We start from the raw sequence: 20,970 nt of genomic DNA, 5'->3' as shown, positions 1-20,970 counted from the left end.
ACCAGGACCACTGCCTTCAAGTCACTGAGCCCCAAACTATTTAGGGCTTTAAACCAGCTCTGGAAATGCACTGGCAATTGTTATAACTAAGACTATAGAGTTATAACTTATCCTGAATCCTAACCACCTTGCATATGTAAACATCCGAGAAGCTCCACTCTGTATCAGTCCAAGTTCCTTGAACTATCTGCAGAGACAGCCCAACATAAAGCCCATGATATTAATTTAAGACAGGTGCCACTTGTTCATGGGTAACTTTATGCATTTTGTTGATCTATTAAATACCCTAGTTAACAACTTAGAAATCATAGAAATCACAGAAAAACGAAGTTGGAAGGGGCCTACAAGGCCATCAAGTCCAAACCCCTGCTCAATGCAGGAATACAATCAAAGCATATCTGCCAGGTGATTATCTAAGTTTTTCTTGAACTTCTTAGCATTTTAATTCTTTTTTTAAAATTCTGCTTGTTTCTGTCTTGTTATAGTTACTGCTTTAATTTGTATTGTAAGCTGCCCTGGGATGTGCATTATGAAGTAAGTATATATCCATCTGAAGCAAGTGAGCAATTAAATAAATAAAGTTGAGGTGGCTGGGGAATAGGTCTAAGTGCCCTGGGAAGCACAATCAATGTTTCTTTTCTTTTTTTCCCTCAGTAAGAAAACGATTGCTGGACCAACACTAAATCTGTGACCTAGAGTAGTAGTATAAAGAGATTTAAAAGCAGGGTTGGGCTGAAATGACTATGTGACTTGAATTTATACACTGTGAATTTTCTACTGCAGACACAAACATAACATCTCACAGTAATTCTGTCTGTAAAATCTACTGATATAAAGTTTGTAAAGGGATGCTATAGTACACTGAAATATGAACAAATAATGCATCTCTTAGTACAAGTACTGATCTCAAAATGGCAACTATTCTAAGTTTCAGTTCTCCAGAAATATTTTACTGCCTAAGGCTGAATAGGAAGATTAATGCACCCTCTCATTCCAGGCACAGAAGAGTTCTGAGCAAACAATTAATTTTTTTTTTCTTTAGTACTAGTGATTATCATCAAGTGTAAGGATGTGTCTCTGGAGACCAAGACCAAGATCATCCACACACTTGTATTTCCAATCACTGTGTATGAGTGTGAAAGCTGGACACTAAAGAAAGCTGATGGGGGAAAACTGATTTATTTGAAATTTGCTAGAGGAGAGCTCTGCAGATACCCTGGGCTGCCAGAAAGATGAATAAGTGGATCCTGGGGTAAATCAAGCATGAACTTTCTCTGGAGGCAAAAATGTTGAAACTGAGGCTGTCCTACTTTGGGCACATCATGAGAAGACAAGATTCTCTGGAAAAGACAATAGTGTTGGGAAAGGATGAAGAAAGCAGGGAAAGAGGAAGACCAAATATGAGGTGGATTTACTTCTTGAAGGAAGCCCCAGGCTTGAATCTGTAGGAGCTGAGCAAGTCTCCTTATGAATGAGATTGCTCATTCATAAGGTCACCATAAGTTGGAGGTGACTTGACAGCACATAACAACAACAACAGTGATAGGTACTATTTTCTAATATATCTGAAGGCAGCAGGCTAGCATGGGAGGAGAAGGGTAAGCTGCATAGCACACAGTTCTCTCCTTCATCACCTTGTTGTCACCCAAGACAACTGTTCCAGTCTGCCCAATAGTGGGGCTGATCCTGTCCACATCTGGTTCCTTCCATGCACTGCTTCTTGGGAGACTTTGGCTCTTAATACAATTATGTTTCCAAAATGAAATTTGTAACTGTAAACTGTAAATTTTGTGCCAGAGCTCTAGAATATAACAAATTAACAGCACTACTAGTGATATAACACAAATCCTCCCATTAATAAAAGGTGTGAGAAAAAGAGAGATGAATGGTAAATGCTATCATCAGTATGGAGTACATGCCAAGCCAAGTCCCTACATTGATTTTATTGTCCTATTATTGTTGCCACTTAGCTGGAGCAAAGAAAAGTTTCTGGGGGAAATGCTTAAATGTCGTCAGTTTGTGCACTATCACAAGCATTTTCAGATGGTGTGTATGGATGTTAAAACAAGAGTTTTATGGTATCAATACAGGGTTTTTTATATTGTTTTCACAAATGGAAGAAGATTCTCGTGGTAAAAAGAGCTATAAAGCCAAATACGAGGGCTTTCATTTTTACCGATATCATTCTACTGCTGGCAAAAAAATTTACAGGCATAGAGGATCCAAGCTTAGATCAAAGCCTTGCTAGTTTTGTCTAAATTCATCAGATATTTTCATTGCATGAGTGCCTTTCAACAATGCATTATCACATGACTGGTATCTATTCCTTTAAGAAATACTGTATAGCACTGTAATAAATTAGCTAAGAACCGCAGCCTGAAAAAATTAATTCAGGTCTGTAATTTTATCAATAAACCAAAACCTTCCACATTCAATTTCTGTACATATTTAGCAGCTCAAATTCCAAGACTTGTTACAGCAGATGACTGGGATAAGGACTCTTGTGGTTCTGCTAGACACTCTACGGGAGGGTAGTCTTGTTTGAATAGAGTGAGAAAATCACATCTGCTACCAGTCAGTTTCTATCCCAGATGAGATGGTTGTGTCATTTCTTTCCTCTAAATCTGCTACAAAACAGTCACCAAGTCTGTATGTGTATACATATAATTTTTGGATATTTATATGTTGTCTATTGATATGCAGTCAGACATTTCCCAGGGTAGTTTTTAAAAAGGTAAAACAACCATAAGATCGGTATAAAATCACATAAGAAATATGAACACTTCTGCCTGGAACTCAGAGTTGGTTCTTACTAATAAATAACACAAGACAATTCTTTGTGTTTACATCCATACCTTCAGTTCTCCAATGGAGGACAGAAGACCTGCTCCGTAAGCTCGTAGCTGCCCATCTTGCTTACAAAGTCCAAATTCAATGGTGAAAAAATAGCACTGGAAAAAGAAAACCATCTATAAATCCAGGCGCCTGCATATGTTCACGCAAGCCAGCCAGGCAGGCATCAGGGCATTTGCTTACTTAGACCACTTCTCCAGACTATCGTTTTTTGAAATAAGTTGAGACAAGGCCATCCATAGTCGAGGTCTTTAAATGTCATTTCCCCACAAAGAACAAAATGAGGAATATTTTATTTTTCTTTACTTCATAAATCACTATAAGAATCATTATAAATGGAAGGCAGTACCTATAAAGAGCCCATCTTACCCTCACTTTCTTGAATATAGTATCAAACCTTCTCCTCTCCAGCTACATAGCATTCACAGTACCACCAAACAGAAGAGATATAGGTCCTACATATATCATTTGCTGCAACCAGTGCAATCAGTATAATGGATGTCATAATAAGCTATGCAAATTTAAATAATCTTCATGATTAGGAATCAACAAAGAAAAACAAAATAATTATCAGGAACAATCCAACATGAACACATATGCACTTTGTACACACTTTTAGTATTACTACTCCAAGGCATCTAACACATCAAGTAAAACATTTTTGAAAATGAATGAAGTTGTGTATCTAACAAGAACAGGAAAAAAAACACTCATAAAAATCAGTTTTTAAAAATAAAAAATCAGTTTTAAAAAATACATTGGATGAAATGGTAAAAACATGAAATAGTGGAAAGGTCACTTTTGAGCCACAAAGTGCTTTCTCCTCCTGCCATGTATCCCATCTCAGTGGGCAGGTGTGCCTAAGGAAGGACTATTCAGAAAGGCAGGAGTGTATGTTTATTTATGTATTTATTTATTTTATTAGATTTATACACCACCCATCTAGACCAAAGGTCTACTCTTTAGGCAACTTCATGCAAGTTCCTGAATTACATGTAGTTGTAATTGTTGAGTGATATCATTCCACATCTGCCCACTTAGTCTTGGTTAATATTTTGAAACTTGTAAGACTCTAGAAGCAAGAAAGGTAAACCAAGGCTACATCTGAACCATGCAGTAGCAATTTACAAGCTGATTCTCAGAAGATGTCAGCGCCTTTGCTGACATAGTTTCTACCACATCTTTAATTTCACTGATAAATACTGTATGCAGAAATAAATGTAGCTTTTAAAACACAAACCCACATGTCTGGACATGCTACCTAAACTCTGGAATGTCGTTTCAGATGTGGGCAGCTTGTCAATACAGTTAATGTGTTTTCAGTCACTTCTAATAGTTTGAGGCATTACTGTGGCTACAGAAATAACTCTTTATGGCAATTGTCTACTTGTGAATTTTGGAGGACTCTTGAGGGGGAAAATGCCAAAAGGTTTTCTGAAGGAGAGTTGTGAAAAGAAATCTGTAAATTTCTATGGCTCTCTTATTCTATGTCAGTGTATGATCATTTCTGAATGCCTGAACTCAAGTGATTTGAATTCGTACCATTTTATTTAGGAAAGCATAGAACAGCAGAGTAATGTGTACCCAGGAAACTAGCCTAACAATGCATGATGATTGCTGTTTTGTTTATTCCTGATTTTAACCAGTTTCTATGATCTGTGTGTTTTTCAATATTGCCATGGACCCACGACACCGCTTGAGTTCACACAAAGAGCTTGCATCAGGCAAGTTAAATTTTCAGCATTTTATCTTTCAGTGGCTGATCTCTAATTTACCAAAAAAATGACTTTTAATACTCCCTTCTTTTTCAAAAACAATTTGCCACGTGGCAGTGGTAGCTGCTGCTTCAAGAAAAGAATAACACCTCTTCGATCTCACAGGGTTCATTTCATAGACCCAAATCCTACTGTGGTTCCCAGCTACAGTAGATCCATTGAACCAGCTGCCTGACGATGAGTCAGCAAATCCCACTTTTCAGAATCCTTTGGGCATAGGTATAATCGGTGCACTGTCACTAAGTACTGAGTGGTCACCTGCATTCCTGGTCACAAGGCAGTTATTCAGCTTGGCATATCATCAGGAATATGAGGAGCAATTGGTCAATAAGCAGCAATTCCCTGCCATGATTTATGCAATTATATGTACTCCAGCACACAGCCCTCAAATTATTCTGGCCATTGGTTGATTTTGACTTCTTCAGTATGGATCACCAACTGAATTTAGGCTATGGTTGGTTTATTCATTCATGCTGGATAGCTCACTGGCTTAGGGCGGAGCCAGAGGTTGGGAGATCAGTTTTAAAACCCCATGCTTCCTTGAGAGGAGCTGGGTCTGATGATCCATAGGGTCCCTTCCAGCTCTGCCCTTCTAAGATTATAATATTTGTATGCCACCTTTATCCTCATAAGTGACCCAAAGAGGCTCACAACAATGAAAACTATACCATAATAACCAGTGAAAATGCTATATAAAATGATATATTTAAAAACAATTAAAACATTGCTCAAGATTAAAAACAAATTTAAAAACATTTTTAATTTTTTTTTTTCAAAAACCTACATTTTATAAATGGAGTGTTCCCTAGATCTTCACTTATTGCTTAATAGCCTGCCTGCCCGAAAAGGAAGGTCTTTGCCTGAGGACTGAAGGACAAGCGGGAGTAGGACCAATCTGGCTTCTCAGGGCTTTGCATTCCAAAGCCCGAGAGCTCAGCGAATCATTGCCTGTATGTCCTGTGGTTTGTGGAGAGTTTTGAGGCTACATGAATTGCTTCTCTTAGGATCCATTTGATAATTCAATAAATGGTTTTCCTGAATTTTATTATGAATTGCTTGCAGCTTTAAAATTAAGTAGTCTATAAACATTGTCAGACAAATCACCATGGGAAACTTTCTGGAGAATAAATATGAGGCTTCATATCACTCTTATTCTGTTTGATGTCAATGTTCTTGTTACAGGGCATCTTGCTCAGCTGGTGTTTGTGTGTGCGTTGCATGCTGGAATTGTAGAAACAGCAAAACAGATATATAGTCATGTCACTCTGCTTCTCCTCCATGCCAATTCAGGAACCTATTTGCTTCTGCCAAGATAATGAGCAGATTTGTCACTGAAAGCTAGTCTTACATCTTCAGAAAGGGAGGTACTGATTTTTCATATCAATATTTATTTATTTATTTATTTACAATACTTTTTTTTAGCCACACCATTACCAGTGGTCTCTGAGCAGCGTACAACAATATTAAAACTTTAAAAACATTAAAAATAGGCAATGTTATAATAATACCCTATATTAAAAACAGTCATTAAAACATTAATATTAATAAATCCTGCTACTTACGTACCAGCAGTGTTTCATTCACTCTGTAGTCTCCATCTTTGGAATGAGTTTAATTGAAGATTTCACAGCTATAAGTTCTGGCCCAAATTTTGGAGTATTTAATTATTTCTCCATATGCTTTTTTAAAAATTATTTTTATCCCTGCTAACCATATAAACAGCTTGAGGGAAGTCAAAAACTTGCCCACTTTTTTGACACTTTGGTTGGCTCTAATAAAGTTGTTTTTCTTAACCGTAGATTGGATTTTGTTTTTAGTCATTATATTAGAGTAGACAGTATATATAGCACATATTTAGAAACAATTCTTCCTCAAGTACTGAATGGCATGTCTTTGTCATGGAACATGCTTCTCCTCACCCATGTATCTTGCATTTAGATACTTGCTGTTTTCTGATTAGTCACTGGAAGGTAATCACAATGTTATTTTTCAAGTTTGACTCCTGAGAGGAAATCTCATTGCTGGAGGTAAAAACTATTACATGCAGGGAATCAAATTTTCTATAATACCTAGTCTGACCTCAACAATTTTCAGATTAACTGTCTTTCAGCAAAAGCTAAGACCATAGGCAGGTACTATGAGCCCAGATGATTAAACTGTTAAAAAAATTGTAATAACAAACACCCTTTTCAGCCATTTCACATCTGTGTTTAGTAAGATTTTAAGGAGTGGGAATGTACTGTACTTATCCCATCCACTTTGTCAAACATGGAGGACAATGGTCTGAAGAGGATAGCCTTTATTTGTGCTGTATCCAATGCAGTTCTGTACATTTTGGGAGTGTATTAAATCAAAATTTCAAAACATAAGGAAATTCTGCAAGGATAGAGCAAGCTCTCCTTATCAAACTAGAAACTACATGTTGATGGATATGGTAATGGAGGATGTGCATTTACTGAACACAGAATGTGAATGCAAGAGGAAGATTAAATCAAAAGACTTTCTCAAACGTTGATGTCACCCAAAAAGCCTGTATAGAAATTAACCTGGCCACTTTGGAAGAGCTGGCTGTAATTCTTGTTAAAGGACTCCTATCTGGGTAGGCAGATAATGGGAATGAAACTACTGTATTATTGGGAACACATCCAAAAAATAGGGCCACACCTTCTGTTGAGACCAAAAGCTAAGAGTGGATGATGCTGAAAGTTCTCCATCTCCACATGGAGTAGCCTCATTTTATTCCATCAGGCAGCACAGGGGACAAGGTCCAAAGGTCATGAATCTATGACATCTATCATGACTATTCATGAGCAGAAATTAGATGAGATTTACCTGTATAGAACATGAGAGATGTTCTGGAATTTAATTGATTTACAGCTATGTGTAAGATTAACTGCTGGGATTAGTACACTAAATGGATTCTTTCCTGCACCATATGGGGCGGGGGGGGGGGGGAACCAAATGCCAAAATAATTAATAGTTCTAACTTTATTTATTTCTTAAAATTTTTATTCTAAGACATAACAGCCATTAGAAAGTCTATATTATGTGGTTATATATATAAGCTAACTTTAAAAGGCCCAGATGGTTACATCTCATGTGTTTTTGCCAAGTTCTAATTTTTATCAATATTGTATATTTAGGTAAACCTTTCACATGAAGTAGGGGGGAGATGGAAAAGCTGTTGCAAGTACATTTGTTGTATCAAGTGGCTCCCTTACCGTCTGCCTCATTCACAATGCCTTTGTTGCAACACAAATTGAGGTATCTCACTCAATGCTGCCATCTTCAGATCATTAGTCTTTAATACAATTACTTTAACCTTTGCAGAATATTCAGCATGCTACATCTGTTGATTTCACAGCCTCGGAGAACCATTCTGGCAATAAATCACACTGATTAAGACATGATGCTAAAGAGTATAGTGCTTACATTTTAAAGAAGATCAGGGCCCTTTCAGACTTCACTCCCCTTAATTTCTTTAACGAACAAACTGAAGTGTCATTATTTTCTGTTAAGCCTTTTATGTTGTTTTAACCACTCTTAAATTAGAACAGAGTAATTAGAGCATTTCTCAAGCCAATCCAATTATTAAACAAACATTTCTGGTGTAGGATTCTAGCATTCTATGACTGCTAGGAAAATAAACAAGGAAAACAAGCAGCTGTTCCGCTTTTATAAACCTTTCTGCCCATGATATCTTTATATATTAGTTGTGCAAATGTAGTTGTGTAAATTTTTGCCTCTGTCCGTTAATGGGGATTTGCACAAATACAACTGGTGCCAATGTTCAATATCCTATTGAACTTGATGGATTATTGTAATGACAGCTGTTATACAGGATCTATTAGTACAGCTTTCTGATATCACTGCAAAATATGCACTACTGTATACCCACACATTCCCATGACTTTCACTGAAGTCAATGTCTTTTGCCCAAACACCTAAACATAAGGATACTCTTTTCAAGTGACACCTACTCACGTGTAAAGACATATTGAATGTGGGCCAATGGAAATTGGCCCATTAATGTCAGCAGGAACCAAAGGAAGGCCTAGAAATGTACAATCAGCAGGGAGTTTAGATTTACTAGACCATTAAATTGGAGCCTCCTGTGGAAATGATCAATGCAGCCTACAGGACTAAAAGAACCACAGCTGATGAAAGAAAGTTTCTAACTCTGCCAGTGGAGATCTTTGATGAAACCAGAGAGATCTTTGCCTGAAGCAGATTTGGGCCAGAAATCAATGAAGGTAGATGATGATGTTGATGCAGATGATTTAAAGATTTATCAGTAGCAACAGAGATGACATACAGTAGTAGTTCTTACATCTCATCACTAGCATGAGATCAGCTCAGTTAATTAACTGATCCAGTTGAATCACATCAAAGCTAACATTCCTAAGCACATACTCTGAAAGACAGTGAGTCAATGGGAGTTGGTACCCAGTGGCACATTTTTGAATAGAGGAGAATCACAGCTAGGCCAGCTTTAGGACACTTTCTCCCTGATACAGCCCATACTTACTGCTACTGTGCATATATATATGTTCTTTTAAGAGGCACAAACTTGTGTTTTTATTTGTGCTATACTATTACACATTTTCCACATTGTTATAAGTAAGTATGTATGGGCTGTATCGGGGAGAAAGTGTCCTAAGGCTGGCCTAGCTGTGTTCCTCCTCTCTACATATGCTCCAGGCATTCTACTCAGAACAAACAATGTTTGATAAGCTTTTATTAGGTTCAAAAGACAAAATTGTTAAGAAAATGTATAACTATCTGTTAGAAATTAAAATGCAAGATGAAATGGTTAAAGAATGTATGACCAAGTGGGCACAAAACATAGGGCATAATATTGATATTGATCAATGGTTGAAAATATGGCAAAGTAATATAAAGCTTACAAGATCGGTTAATTTTAAGGAGAATATATACAAGATGTTTTATAGGTGGCATATGACTCCAGAAAAACTGTCGAAGATGTATACAGATGTATCAAATCTGTGTTGGAAATGTGAAGCACAAGTGGGAAGCTATTATCATATGTGGTGGTCATGTAGAGTAGCGAAACAGTATTGGAAAAGAGTACATGCTATGTAAGGTGCCATTAACCCCAGAATTGTTTTTATTGAGTATGATACCTGATAACATAAATAAGTCAAAGGAATATATAGTTATATACATAGTTACTGCAGCCAGAATTCTCTATGCCAAAAATTGGAAAAGTCCGACATTACCGAAACAAGAAGATTTCATAGAGAAGATACGGGAAACAGTGGAAATGGACATTTTATCAGAAGTGATGAAGGATATAGATATAGATATAGATATAGATAGATATACACATTGAATATGCTTCAGGCAAATATATATATACACACAAGAGCAGTTGTGCCTGCATGAGAGATTCTCTCCAAGAGCAGGACAGCCAAGCACATTTTTGAGTGTGGATTGCACTGTAGTTAATCTGAAGGTACACCAATACTGTTGTTTTTGTTATGCACGCTGAGACAGGTTAATGATTACCTCTGAAAAGCATTTAAAGCAGAGTAGCTCCAGATATTTTTTTGGCCTGTAATTACCTGCATCCCTTACCATGTGCTGACCAGGCTTGAGGGGGAATGAAGACCAACAACATTTGGATGGCCACAGTTGCCAACTGCAGGAGAAAAATTGGGGAGCTGCCATTACTGACCTCCAGAATGTGCTGCATGAATCCTGTTTAATAATAGGGCTAGCCCTGAGTGTGATAATAGTGACAACCTTCCACACCTTCCACCTTCTACTTTTATTTGAAAATAATTTTTGCCACTTCCAGAAAACATTGTTGTTATCATCATTTTATCTTGAACATAGATGATAAAAAAGTCAGGTATCTATTTACACTGTAAATTCTGCAAGTCGTACCAAGCAAAATTGTGCAGCACAGTAAAATGTAAAAGACATGTTAATATAACAAAGCAAAGGAAGCTTAGTCAACTGTAATTAAAGCAATCAATAATCTCTGTGTTCCTGTAAAGTAGTCTCAACTCTTTCAGCTGCTAAAGCAAAGGATGCTATTCTGGATGTGAAATACCTGGTTGCTTTTAAAATTGTTGCATTTATTTTTCAGGTTAATCTGTGAACAAAAATACTCAGTATTCAGAGGAAAAGACTTGCCTCTAACCTATTTATGAATAAGTGTAAGATTCCCAGAACTTTTCACCACTGGCTGTGCTGGCCAGGATTTCTGGAAGCTGTAGTCCAAGAAAGTTTGGGAACCCAAATTTGGGAACCACTAGTCTAGAAGATAATGATGAATATAAAGAATCAAGACCACAGATGTCACTGGGCAAAGAAATCATTCATATAATGAATGTGAAATAGCTGGAGGGACTTTCACTAATTAAAAGTGCATTAGGGCCTGTCTTTCTCCCTGAATAGTAAGATCAGAAAAATAAGTTTCATAGTGAAATGGACATATTTTAATCAATGAAACCCACTTCAAAAAGTGTGCACATAGAAAATTCCCACTAGATGTATTCTGATTAAATTATTCTAAGTTGAACTTTTGCTGCTTTAAGGTAAATACTGTAGTGTGGAACATAACTAAACATGAGTTAAAAGAATTGGTCAAAACAGTTGTTTTCTACAGCCAATTTTTGCATTACATGAATGGAAGATTTTTCCTACAAACATGATGTTGGTGACCTTTACATAAAATTTTGCATTAAATCAGGGCAAGTACAGCAAGAGAGTATCTGGCATCATCTCTTCCATGCAGCCTTGGAGAATTCTTTCCTACAAAAGCTAAGCTTGGAATTTTATTTTAAAAGGGGGGGGGATGCAATCATTTGCTCTTCATTTTGAAGAAATAACATCTTAGGAATCCTCACAACATATTATTAGAATACCTTTTACATTCCTTGTTCATAGTACACTATTATTTTCTTCATTAAAAATACACTACAAATACAAAAATCTCCCCAAATGACTTTAAAAGTGATGTTTTACGACTAAAAAATAAATGATACGTATTACACCCAAAAGTAGCAATGTTACCAGCCATTCCATTATTTTATATTATTGGGAATATGCTCACCCAAAATGTCATCATTTTCACTGTGTTACTTCTAAGCTCTGCCCCAAACATTGAATGGGTCTTTGGTAGATGAGGAGGGAAGCAATGGGTAGTTCTGTCAGAGGGTCAGCCAAACCCATGTACCCAGAGAACCTCTTCCACAACATTTGCCGATGATGCAGAGGGATTTGTATGGACCTCCATAATTTTGTTTTAAACCTCTTATTGACATATCCTGCTGGCATCACTCAGTTCAACAAATGCCCTTTCATTCCACAAAAGGCTCCAGCAGAAGAATAAGGATAGAGCAGTTTTTCATGAATTCCCCCTCTGTCCTGCAAGCCTTCAGTCCACTTCAGTGCTGTTTAGATGGGTCTCTCAGTCCTTCAAAGCCTATTTCAGGGGAGGGCTGGAGGGGGAGGAGAATTGTTAAAAATTGCCTCTCTCCTCATTCTGCTGACAGAAATGTTAGTAGGAACAAAGAACGTTCCATCAATGGAATAATGCTTGTTGGGGAAAAAATTCCTCAGAACAAGACTTTACATCTGACAAATAAACTACCTCCCTCCCTCCTTCGCTTTCTCTCAATATTTCACACAAAATTCTAAATTATAGCAATTCATTCACAAGGCAGACTGATAGAAGCCTGACAGAATGGTGAGGAATAGTTCTGTGCACAAACTATGCATTTTCCATCCTTTTTTATTCCAGATTCACTTAAAACAAAAACCTGGTTTCTACATAATAACAACAATAGGACGAGAGAGAAACCCAATGAAGCTTCCTTTTCATTCAAGCCTTTTCTGTAAATTACTACCTTAAAACACATCTAGACTCAGAGCTGTTTGTGGCTTCCCAACCATGTCTCTTTTTCTCTCTAATAGCACTGTTTTTCTTGGCATTCTCCCACTACTTTGCACTTAGGGCTGTTGCTAGCCCACCCTCTTGGGAAGAGTCTATTTATAAACAGAACATCAGGCAAGGATTCTACTGCTGTGTCGTACTTTATAAGCAGGAGCAATGAGGCTTTCTTTGCACTTAGGACACACCATACTGACAGCAAATTTTCCATATAGCCAGATCTCTTTATCTGCTTTGCCTGTTTCCTTATCGATATAGGGTTCTTTTTTGAGCTGTAGATGAGCATAACTGTCCAAACTTGTGTTAGGCAGAAATAATGAAAACTTCCTTGAGGTGAAAATTTATAAAGCAAGGACAGCTGAAATCAGCATCGTTGTTTTAAACTTACCTCAGACAATGGCGGATTATTCTTGGTTGGAAGTGTTTAAACAGGGGTTGGACAGCTATGGATTTAGTGGATTTCCTGCATTGGGGATTCAATATTTTATTGGTATCATAACATCAATAGGACAACAATGCACATTTTAAGCAAATGGTAGGCATTAAGACTCCACAACCTGATGCCCTCCAGCTTTTTGAGATTGCAAGCCCCAAATCACCCATGGATACGTTGTCTGGAGATGAGGGGGTTGTAATACAACATTGCTGGAGGTCACTGAGGGTGGTTGTACAGTCAACTCAAGTTCTCCAGTCTAACATAGTCTTCAGTACTCTTAATTCAATTTACTCGAAGAGGCTTCAATGGCTGAAATCCAGTAATAATAAGTCACACTAGAAGAGGTCCATTGAATCAGTGGAAATCTGGTGAATCAACTCTACTGTCAGTTCCATTGATTCAGTGAGACTACTTGAGTTGTAACTGCACTGCAGCCAGAGCGCTCAACTCTCTTTTGGCGCAGTTATGTGGTGATGTCAGAAAGAAACTTGGGGCAAATGTTGAGGGCTCCATTAAACTAAATAAAAAGGAAGGCACCCAAATATAGCCACTCTGATTTATCACATGCTGAAGTAATACAATACACATCATCAAGGAAATCTCAGCATAAAGCCTTTGAGTCTAAAATTGCATAACTGCACTACTGACCATCTTTCATTCCTTGTTGAACATTTTAGTCAAGGTAAGACAATAAACTTTAGACAATAGACTACAGGATGAAATGAAAAGCACTTGATTAAAAAAATCAAGACAAATAAAGGTACTATGACTGCCCTATTTATTGGGTTCCTCAGCTATCCTACTAGTTTTCAGGAAGTATGATTATATGAAATACCTTCTAATATCTGGAAGTCTTGCTTCAACCACTAGATGGATCAGATGTTCAATTTCAACTAATCCACTATTTTTTATCTTTCTGGAGATTTTTTTTTACTTCAAATTCTCTGTACCATTACAGTGAAATAGGAAGCTACAAAACCAAAGTCATCACTGAATTTATTTTACTGTCCCTGCCTCCCCATAACTAATTTTTCTTGCCACTTTTAATCACTGGAGATCTGACAGACATGAAGCTCATTTCAGTCACTCCAGGTGGTTTTATAAGGTCCTAGAAATTTTTTGGTCAAAAGACCTCAGAAAATTTATTCCACCATGATCTTTTCTTCTTTCAAAGAGTAGACAGACTAAATAATTGGCTGTATCCCAAGAGGATGGGCATTACAGGATTCAGAGAAGTTTTGTTCTGGCATACGATACTTATCGGTCATGGTTTAGCAAAGTTCACTTCAGGCGGCTAAAGCTTATGCATTGGCATTCATATGGGGCTGCACAAGTACTGTTTTGTGGTGACTGAGATACAGAGCAATCCAATGCTTCCCCGGCAATCCCTTCAGTCCTAATTTTATTGGAAGAAATCAACAATGCCTAGTTGTGATTAAACTTCTGTCCCACAAAAGATTACATAACTGAGGGTGTGACAAAACAGCAGGAAAAATGAGAATTAATCCACTGGAAATTCGGAAATTGGGTTTCCCTGAGTGAATTTGCTTTAGCCAACCACATAGGAGTCAACAGATGAGGGGGGGGATTAATGATGAGCCCTTCTTTGCAGCTTACTAAGGCAGCTCTGTTGTAGCCGTCTAGGTTTGTAGGAGGCAGAGCTACAGTACAGCTACCTTAAAAGCTACATACAAGGACTGGCTGCCAATTTCCTCCTGTCTAGTCAGCTAAAGCAAATATGTTCAACTAGTGTGCTCAACTCATAGTGTTCAACTAGCATTAGGAAGACTTGAAGGGCTAGAAAGACCTATGTTTTAAACTCTTGGGAAATTTATTTTGATTGTTCTCTTTTAGTTAGAAGAAACAGAAGTGTGGAGAGATCAGTCCACTGTCATCAATACCTCCACCACCACAGAGACTAGAAATTTGTTGATATAAAACCACTCTAGAAGCATTTAAAGGGGGAAGTAAGATGTCTTTACTTACAGTTGCTCTCTATAGTTACAGTCAGAAGGATAAAAAGAAAAAAAACAAGGAGAGTGGGAGAAAGACCCTCCATACTGGCTGCATGGCCAGAAATCATGGATGAGGAGAGACTATCAAAACAGAAGAAAGCCAAGCAAACAAACAGAAAGAGAAGAGGGCCAAGCCAGAAGCAGGAAAAAGAACTTTAGCAATAGGTTAGTGGGAAAGGAGATAATCCCTTTAGGTCCTGAAAGCCTGTCTCCCACTGATATCCAATGTTACAAAGCATATTATTATTCTCTCAACACAAATTGGCTCTGATGATTGTTTGGTGGAATTACTCTCTTTCTTACCCACATCTATCTCATTGGCTTGTTGTGAAAACAAAAGTCATAAGGGAGGAGGAATAATGAATGCTGCTTTGGGTTTCTTACAAGAAAGATGGGAAATAAATATAATTAGGAAACAGGTACTCCAATTTCAGAGAGAGAGAGAGACAACTTAATAATAAAAAAACAAACAAATACATTCCCTCTGATTTTTTATTTTTTATTTTACTGAAGCCACAGGAGATTCCAAGGTTCAGAACCATAGGAAGAGGGGTTGTTTACACAAAGGCATGCTTAGTAGACCAGTGTGGATATGGGCTATTTCATCAGTGTTTCTTTACCAGCCACTTGTCTAGGCAAGGCTGCCTTGCCTTTCCCCCCATAACACAAAGAAGTTGCAGAGAAAAATGAAACTCACAAGAAAAGCATCAGGTGAAGATGGCAAATAAATGGTTGACCGACAATGGGTTAAACAGCTCCCATTCTTTCTTCCTCTCCATTTGGAGCCATCCATGGCCTCTTTGCAGATTTTTTGTTTGTTTGTTTTTAGTTGTTTGATGGAACAATCACAGGGCTGCATGCTGAACTCTCCTGGGCAAATGAACAGACCACCCCAATGCTGATATCTGAAAGCTTTTGCAAGTCCTGCTTTCATTTTGCTATCATTTGCTTCTTATCTCTGGCAGGTTCAAAGATTTGGAATTTAACCTTGTTAATTTATCTTGGCATTCTAAAGAAAGAACAATATGCCATGAATACAGCTCCCCTTCCAATTGACATTAAAAAGTATGTCACTTTCATTTATATTCAAAGTTCTCTTGAGTAGCTTAAGTGAACATTTGTTCATTTCTCTTTCAAGCTGTTGCTCTAGTTTTGGCTGTCTAAAATAGTTCACACTTTATCTCAGGAGAAGAAACATCAGCCTTCAGACATCTTTTTCAGGACTCTTAGAGAAAGGGATCCTCCAAATGGCAAGGGGGGGGGGAATCAGGGTAAGTAGGCACCATCCTGTTCTTTTGACACCCTTCACCAATTACTGTGCCTTCCATAAAATCACTGAAACATAATTTCCCTTCCTAGTGCAAGGGTTAGATTTAGTCCACTGACTTAGGACATTGCTGTGCTGTATCAATTTTGAGAAAAATGAGCTGTCATCCTAGAGAGAAACAAAACTTCTCAGGCAAACTCAGCTGAAATCAATACATGAAGAGGGTTAGAAATGTGCTTCATGAATGCCTGCCATGTTACTCAGTTTCTGGAATATGCACAACTATTTTGTAAAACATGGATCTGCTGTTCTAGAGATGGAGAATATATTTTAGGCTACTTATCCGATAATCATTTACCATGGGATGGAGTTTCTGGGGATCAGCTCCTAAACTTTCGGAGCGCCCAAGATTGCTCAACCCTTGGTATGATCAGATGGCTGCAAGGGTGTGCCCCTGATTGCACCAGGAAGGGTTTCTTTAATGATTTTAAGAGTAATATCCCTTAAAGCAACCTTTCCATTTGCCAAGGAGTCACTTGAGCCTGTCTCTGAAAAGCAGAAGCCCAGATCAGGGTCAGGCTGGAGTACATTTCTCCGTACACTGTGTGACTGCCGGGAAATAGATTGCACTGGACTGCTCCAACAAGCAGTCCAAATTGCAGTCTATTTTCCCATGTGATCATTAATCTCTCCAAAGGATGACAAGATGATCATACAGTGTTTGTTTATGGAATAAGGCACCACTGCCATGTTGTATTGTCTTCTTTTTCTGTATATAGCAATTGCCGACAATATTGGCCAGCACTCCAAACAGGAATGCAATATGTCACACGTCAAGAGCTGAAACACTTTGTAGTTGGGCAATTTACTGTAGCATTTAGCTCAAACTTGGATTAAGCATAATGAGAGCGTCCCCTGGTATTGTGAAGTGACAGGGAGGCAAGAGGTACAAAGTATTGTATTCCCAGTCTCAACTTTTGGCACGAATGTCAGGCATTCAATCCTATCATTTTTTTCTGTATGAAGAAGATGGAAAGCATATGTTTTAACTGCACCCACTTACTCATATACATAGTACCTCATTGGGGCCAAAATAGCACATGGTAAAAAGAATCTGTCCTTTCAGGAGAGAACAGCCGCTGTCACTTTTTTGGAGAAATTCCCCACCAGTGAAGAAGTAGACACACATTCAAAGTACTTCTTCCTTTCTCATTCTCAGATGTGTGTATTACTTTAATTATAGACCTTTATATATTTGGTTCTTACCCAGAGTTCCACAAGAAATACATTTCTTTTCTTGGATGCCTACACATCTGCCATCTTCCTCCTCCCCCGCACTTACAGATCAATATTATATTTTAAGCTCTTTAGTACAGAAACGTCTCTTCACAGAACATCACAAACACCGACTGCTTGGCATAAAGGCTATACCATACTTAGAGAATGCAGGAAAAGAAAAAAAGAAACTAATCTTATTCACAAGTAATGCCCTTGTGTTGAATAAACTAATGTCATTCCTACAACAGGGCATGTCCCACCTCCTGAAACTGAGCAAGAGTGTTGGCAGTGAGGAAGCCTTTGAACATACAGTTGCATGCCTCAAGGCATCCGTATGATTTGCAGCACTAATCAGCCAAGATTCCAATTAACATGGATGGATTCTTTCCCTGAAACAGCTATACAACCAAGGCTTCTTTACTGCACTGCATCACATTGAATGTATGGGTGTCAGGAGGTGAGAAAATCAAGATGCCTAGTGTGGGAGCAGGGCTGCTTGACCTAATCATACATTGATTTCAACACACAAGCACTATTTGAGAGTAGGGCTACTCTGTTTGGCTGCTAAGGAAAGGCTTTTAAATAGGAGAATTATATTTTGTGGTTTTTTCCTCATGTTGCTTAGCATAATAAGTTGCAACCACTGAATCAGTGGGGGTTTGATGAGTTAACATCTACATAAGAATCTTTGATTTAATGGGCCTGCTGCTCTAGTTGAGACTTACTACTTAAGCAACAGGATTTCAGCCAAGAAACATCAGGTTCAGGATTTTTTGATATCCCAAAGGAAAAAAAAATTGCATTCACCAGCTTAAAACTGGAAAGGAGTACCTTACATAAACAGACATCTTTTAAAATTAGCTTCTAATTAGAATTAATGTTAGAATTACATGCACTACCCAAGATGAAGCATATCCCAGAGTGCAAATGGATGCAAAATACAATAGTTATGTTCATGTTACTGCTCATGAAGTTACATTGAGGGGGACAATGTCACGAAAATCTCAGAACATGCTGACTGCATCATCTGACACTGGGCCATAAACAAAATTAATTAATTAATTTAATATACTTGTATACCAACTTAGTGACTACTCTAGGTGGTTGACAATAAAAGGAATAGATCACAAAAAACCCAACCCCACAAATCAACCCTAAACAATACTAATTTAAATCATCCATAAATCAAGACCTATGTAAATCTAAAACCTAAATGATGGCAGGACCAGGTGAATCAAACACATTTGGTTGATCTCAAGAGACCTATCTACTGCTATCAAAAATAAGTCATTTTGTCAATAGTTTGAGGTGCTCTTTTGACCCAAATCCATGTAAAAATCTATAAACACATCAACAAGATGAGCATTACACTAACCATAAACTGTGAATGAAGTCTGAGTACAAATTTTAATAATAAAGAAGTAAATAAGAATCTAAGCATTCGTGGTTCCAGGATCTTGTTTGGTAAACATTAGAATAACTATGATTTTTAGAAGTACTTTTGATAGTAAATATTAAAAGCTGCTTTAGCTGACTTTCATTTTATTCAAACTAACGTCTTTTCAATGTAAATTTTGTAATATACTTGTATACCAACTTAGTGACTACTCTAGGTGGTTGACAATAAAAGGAATAGATCACAAAAAACCCAACCCCACAAATCAACCCTAAACAATACTAATTTAAATCATCCATAAATCAAGACCTATGTAAATCTAAAACCTAAATGATGGCAGGACCAGGTGAATCAAACACATTTGGTTGATCTCAAGAGACCTATCTACTGCTATCAAAAATAAGTCATTTTGTCAATAGTTTGAGGTGCTCTTTTGACCCAAATCCATGTAAAAATCTATAAACACATCAACAAGATGAGCATTACACTAACCATAAACTGTGAATGAAGTCTGAGTACAAATTTTAATAATAAAGAAGTAAATAAGAATCTAAGCATTCGTGGTTCCAGGATCTTGTTTGGTAAACATTAGAATAACTATGATTTTTAGAAGTACTTTTGATAGTAAATATTAAAAGCTGCTTTAGCTGACTTTCATTTTATTCAAACTAATGTCTTTTCAATGTAAATTTTTTCATGAGAAATGATGAAGTAGAAGAATACTTGTGAGGAAAATTCCACAACCACGGAGGGAGGCGAAGCAACAATTGTTGATAATTTTTTCTCATCTTTAAAGCTCTTTGTAACACTCAAAGCATTGTTCCAGAAGTTTGTGGGACCATTCAAAACAGCTAGGCAATTTGCTCCAACCCACATAAGTGAAATGTCCATTCTTTTCAAGTGCCTTCCACAAACAGTAGTATTATTGGCTTCAACTCTTCATAAATGACATAATGAACAACGTCATGGCTGGTATCCTTGTTTTTCCACATCCTCCTATTGATAGCAACGGAAAGGGCTAAATAAGCCATCTCCAGAACTGGCACAGCTGACTAGTTTGGTTTAGATACATCTGGGAGAATGGAGCAGTTTTGAATCCAGTCAATGCAAACCTACTTGCCATAGCTTCACCTCTCTAGCAATTCCCAATAGGATAACTGGAGCCGCAACTTTCCACCTCCCGATACAAGGAACACCTTCATTGCAATAGAATCATACAGATGCATGCCACCACATGCAGAACCCCTCCCCACTAGGATAGGCTGGTGGATGGGTACCTTCCTTGCCCTCTCAATCCACACTGGTTCTTACCAGTTGAGCATTAAGATTATGATTTAAATTGATTTGTAAAAACTGGGAGGCTTCCATATATAGACACATTTACTTGTTTAAATTGAAATGAGACATCAAAGGGAAAAAAATGGAGGGAACTGGGAGATAAAATTATGGGTTTTCAGGCAAAAATAAAATAAAAATAAAGAAGACAAAAAGGTTGTGGCAGCTTAAAGACTAACTGCTATATTTTAATGTGAGCTTTCACAGACAAGTCCCCTTCTTCATATATGAAAACTCATATTAAAATATAGCAGTAGTCTTTAAGGTGCCACAATGTTTTTGTCTTCTTTATTTTTAATTTTGTTTTGTTTTTGCCTCATATCCTAATACAGACTAACACAGCTACCTCTTCTAAAAGAACAATTTTGTTTTTTTGTGCAGCTGCAGATTATGTCAGGGCTTTCCACACAGTCATTTGTCCCTCTGTTTGGTGCATTGATGGGTTGGGTTGGCTCACTCTTTTTTCTAGTGTCTACATGTGGACATCACTGGAGAGGCCCAGTTTGCCCCAACCTGCACCTTTTTGAATCCACCAGGGAGTTGTGCTATTGGAAGGCTGCAGTTTAGTCCATTCCCAGGAAGTGTGGCCACTTGGAACAGACTAAATGAGAGCCTTGTTGGGTCACAAAGAGTCGGACACAACTTAAAGACTAAACAACAAACAAGAGCCTTGCAGCTCCTTTTTTTGTCA

General features: G+C 37.6%; 1 protein-coding gene across 1 annotated transcript in view; it reads right to left on the bottom strand.

Annotated features, from left to right (window-relative positions):
• Nucleotides 1–20,970, bottom strand: part of TPH2 (tryptophan hydroxylase 2) — a 79,105-nt gene that overhangs the window by 4,629 nt on the left and 53,506 nt on the right. The window contains 1 exon segment of the mRNA XM_073000373.2: nt 2,856–2,951. Within this exon segment, the coding sequence (XP_072856474.1) occupies nt 2,856–2,951 (96 nt within the window).

The sequence above is a fragment of the Pogona vitticeps genome, chromosome 5 (genome assembly GCF_051106095.1).
Source record: "Pogona vitticeps strain Pit_001003342236 chromosome 5, PviZW2.1, whole genome shotgun sequence".
Classification (NCBI taxonomy): domain Eukaryota; kingdom Metazoa; phylum Chordata; class Lepidosauria; order Squamata; family Agamidae; genus Pogona; species Pogona vitticeps.
This window is presented reverse-complemented; position numbering and strand designations above follow the sequence as displayed.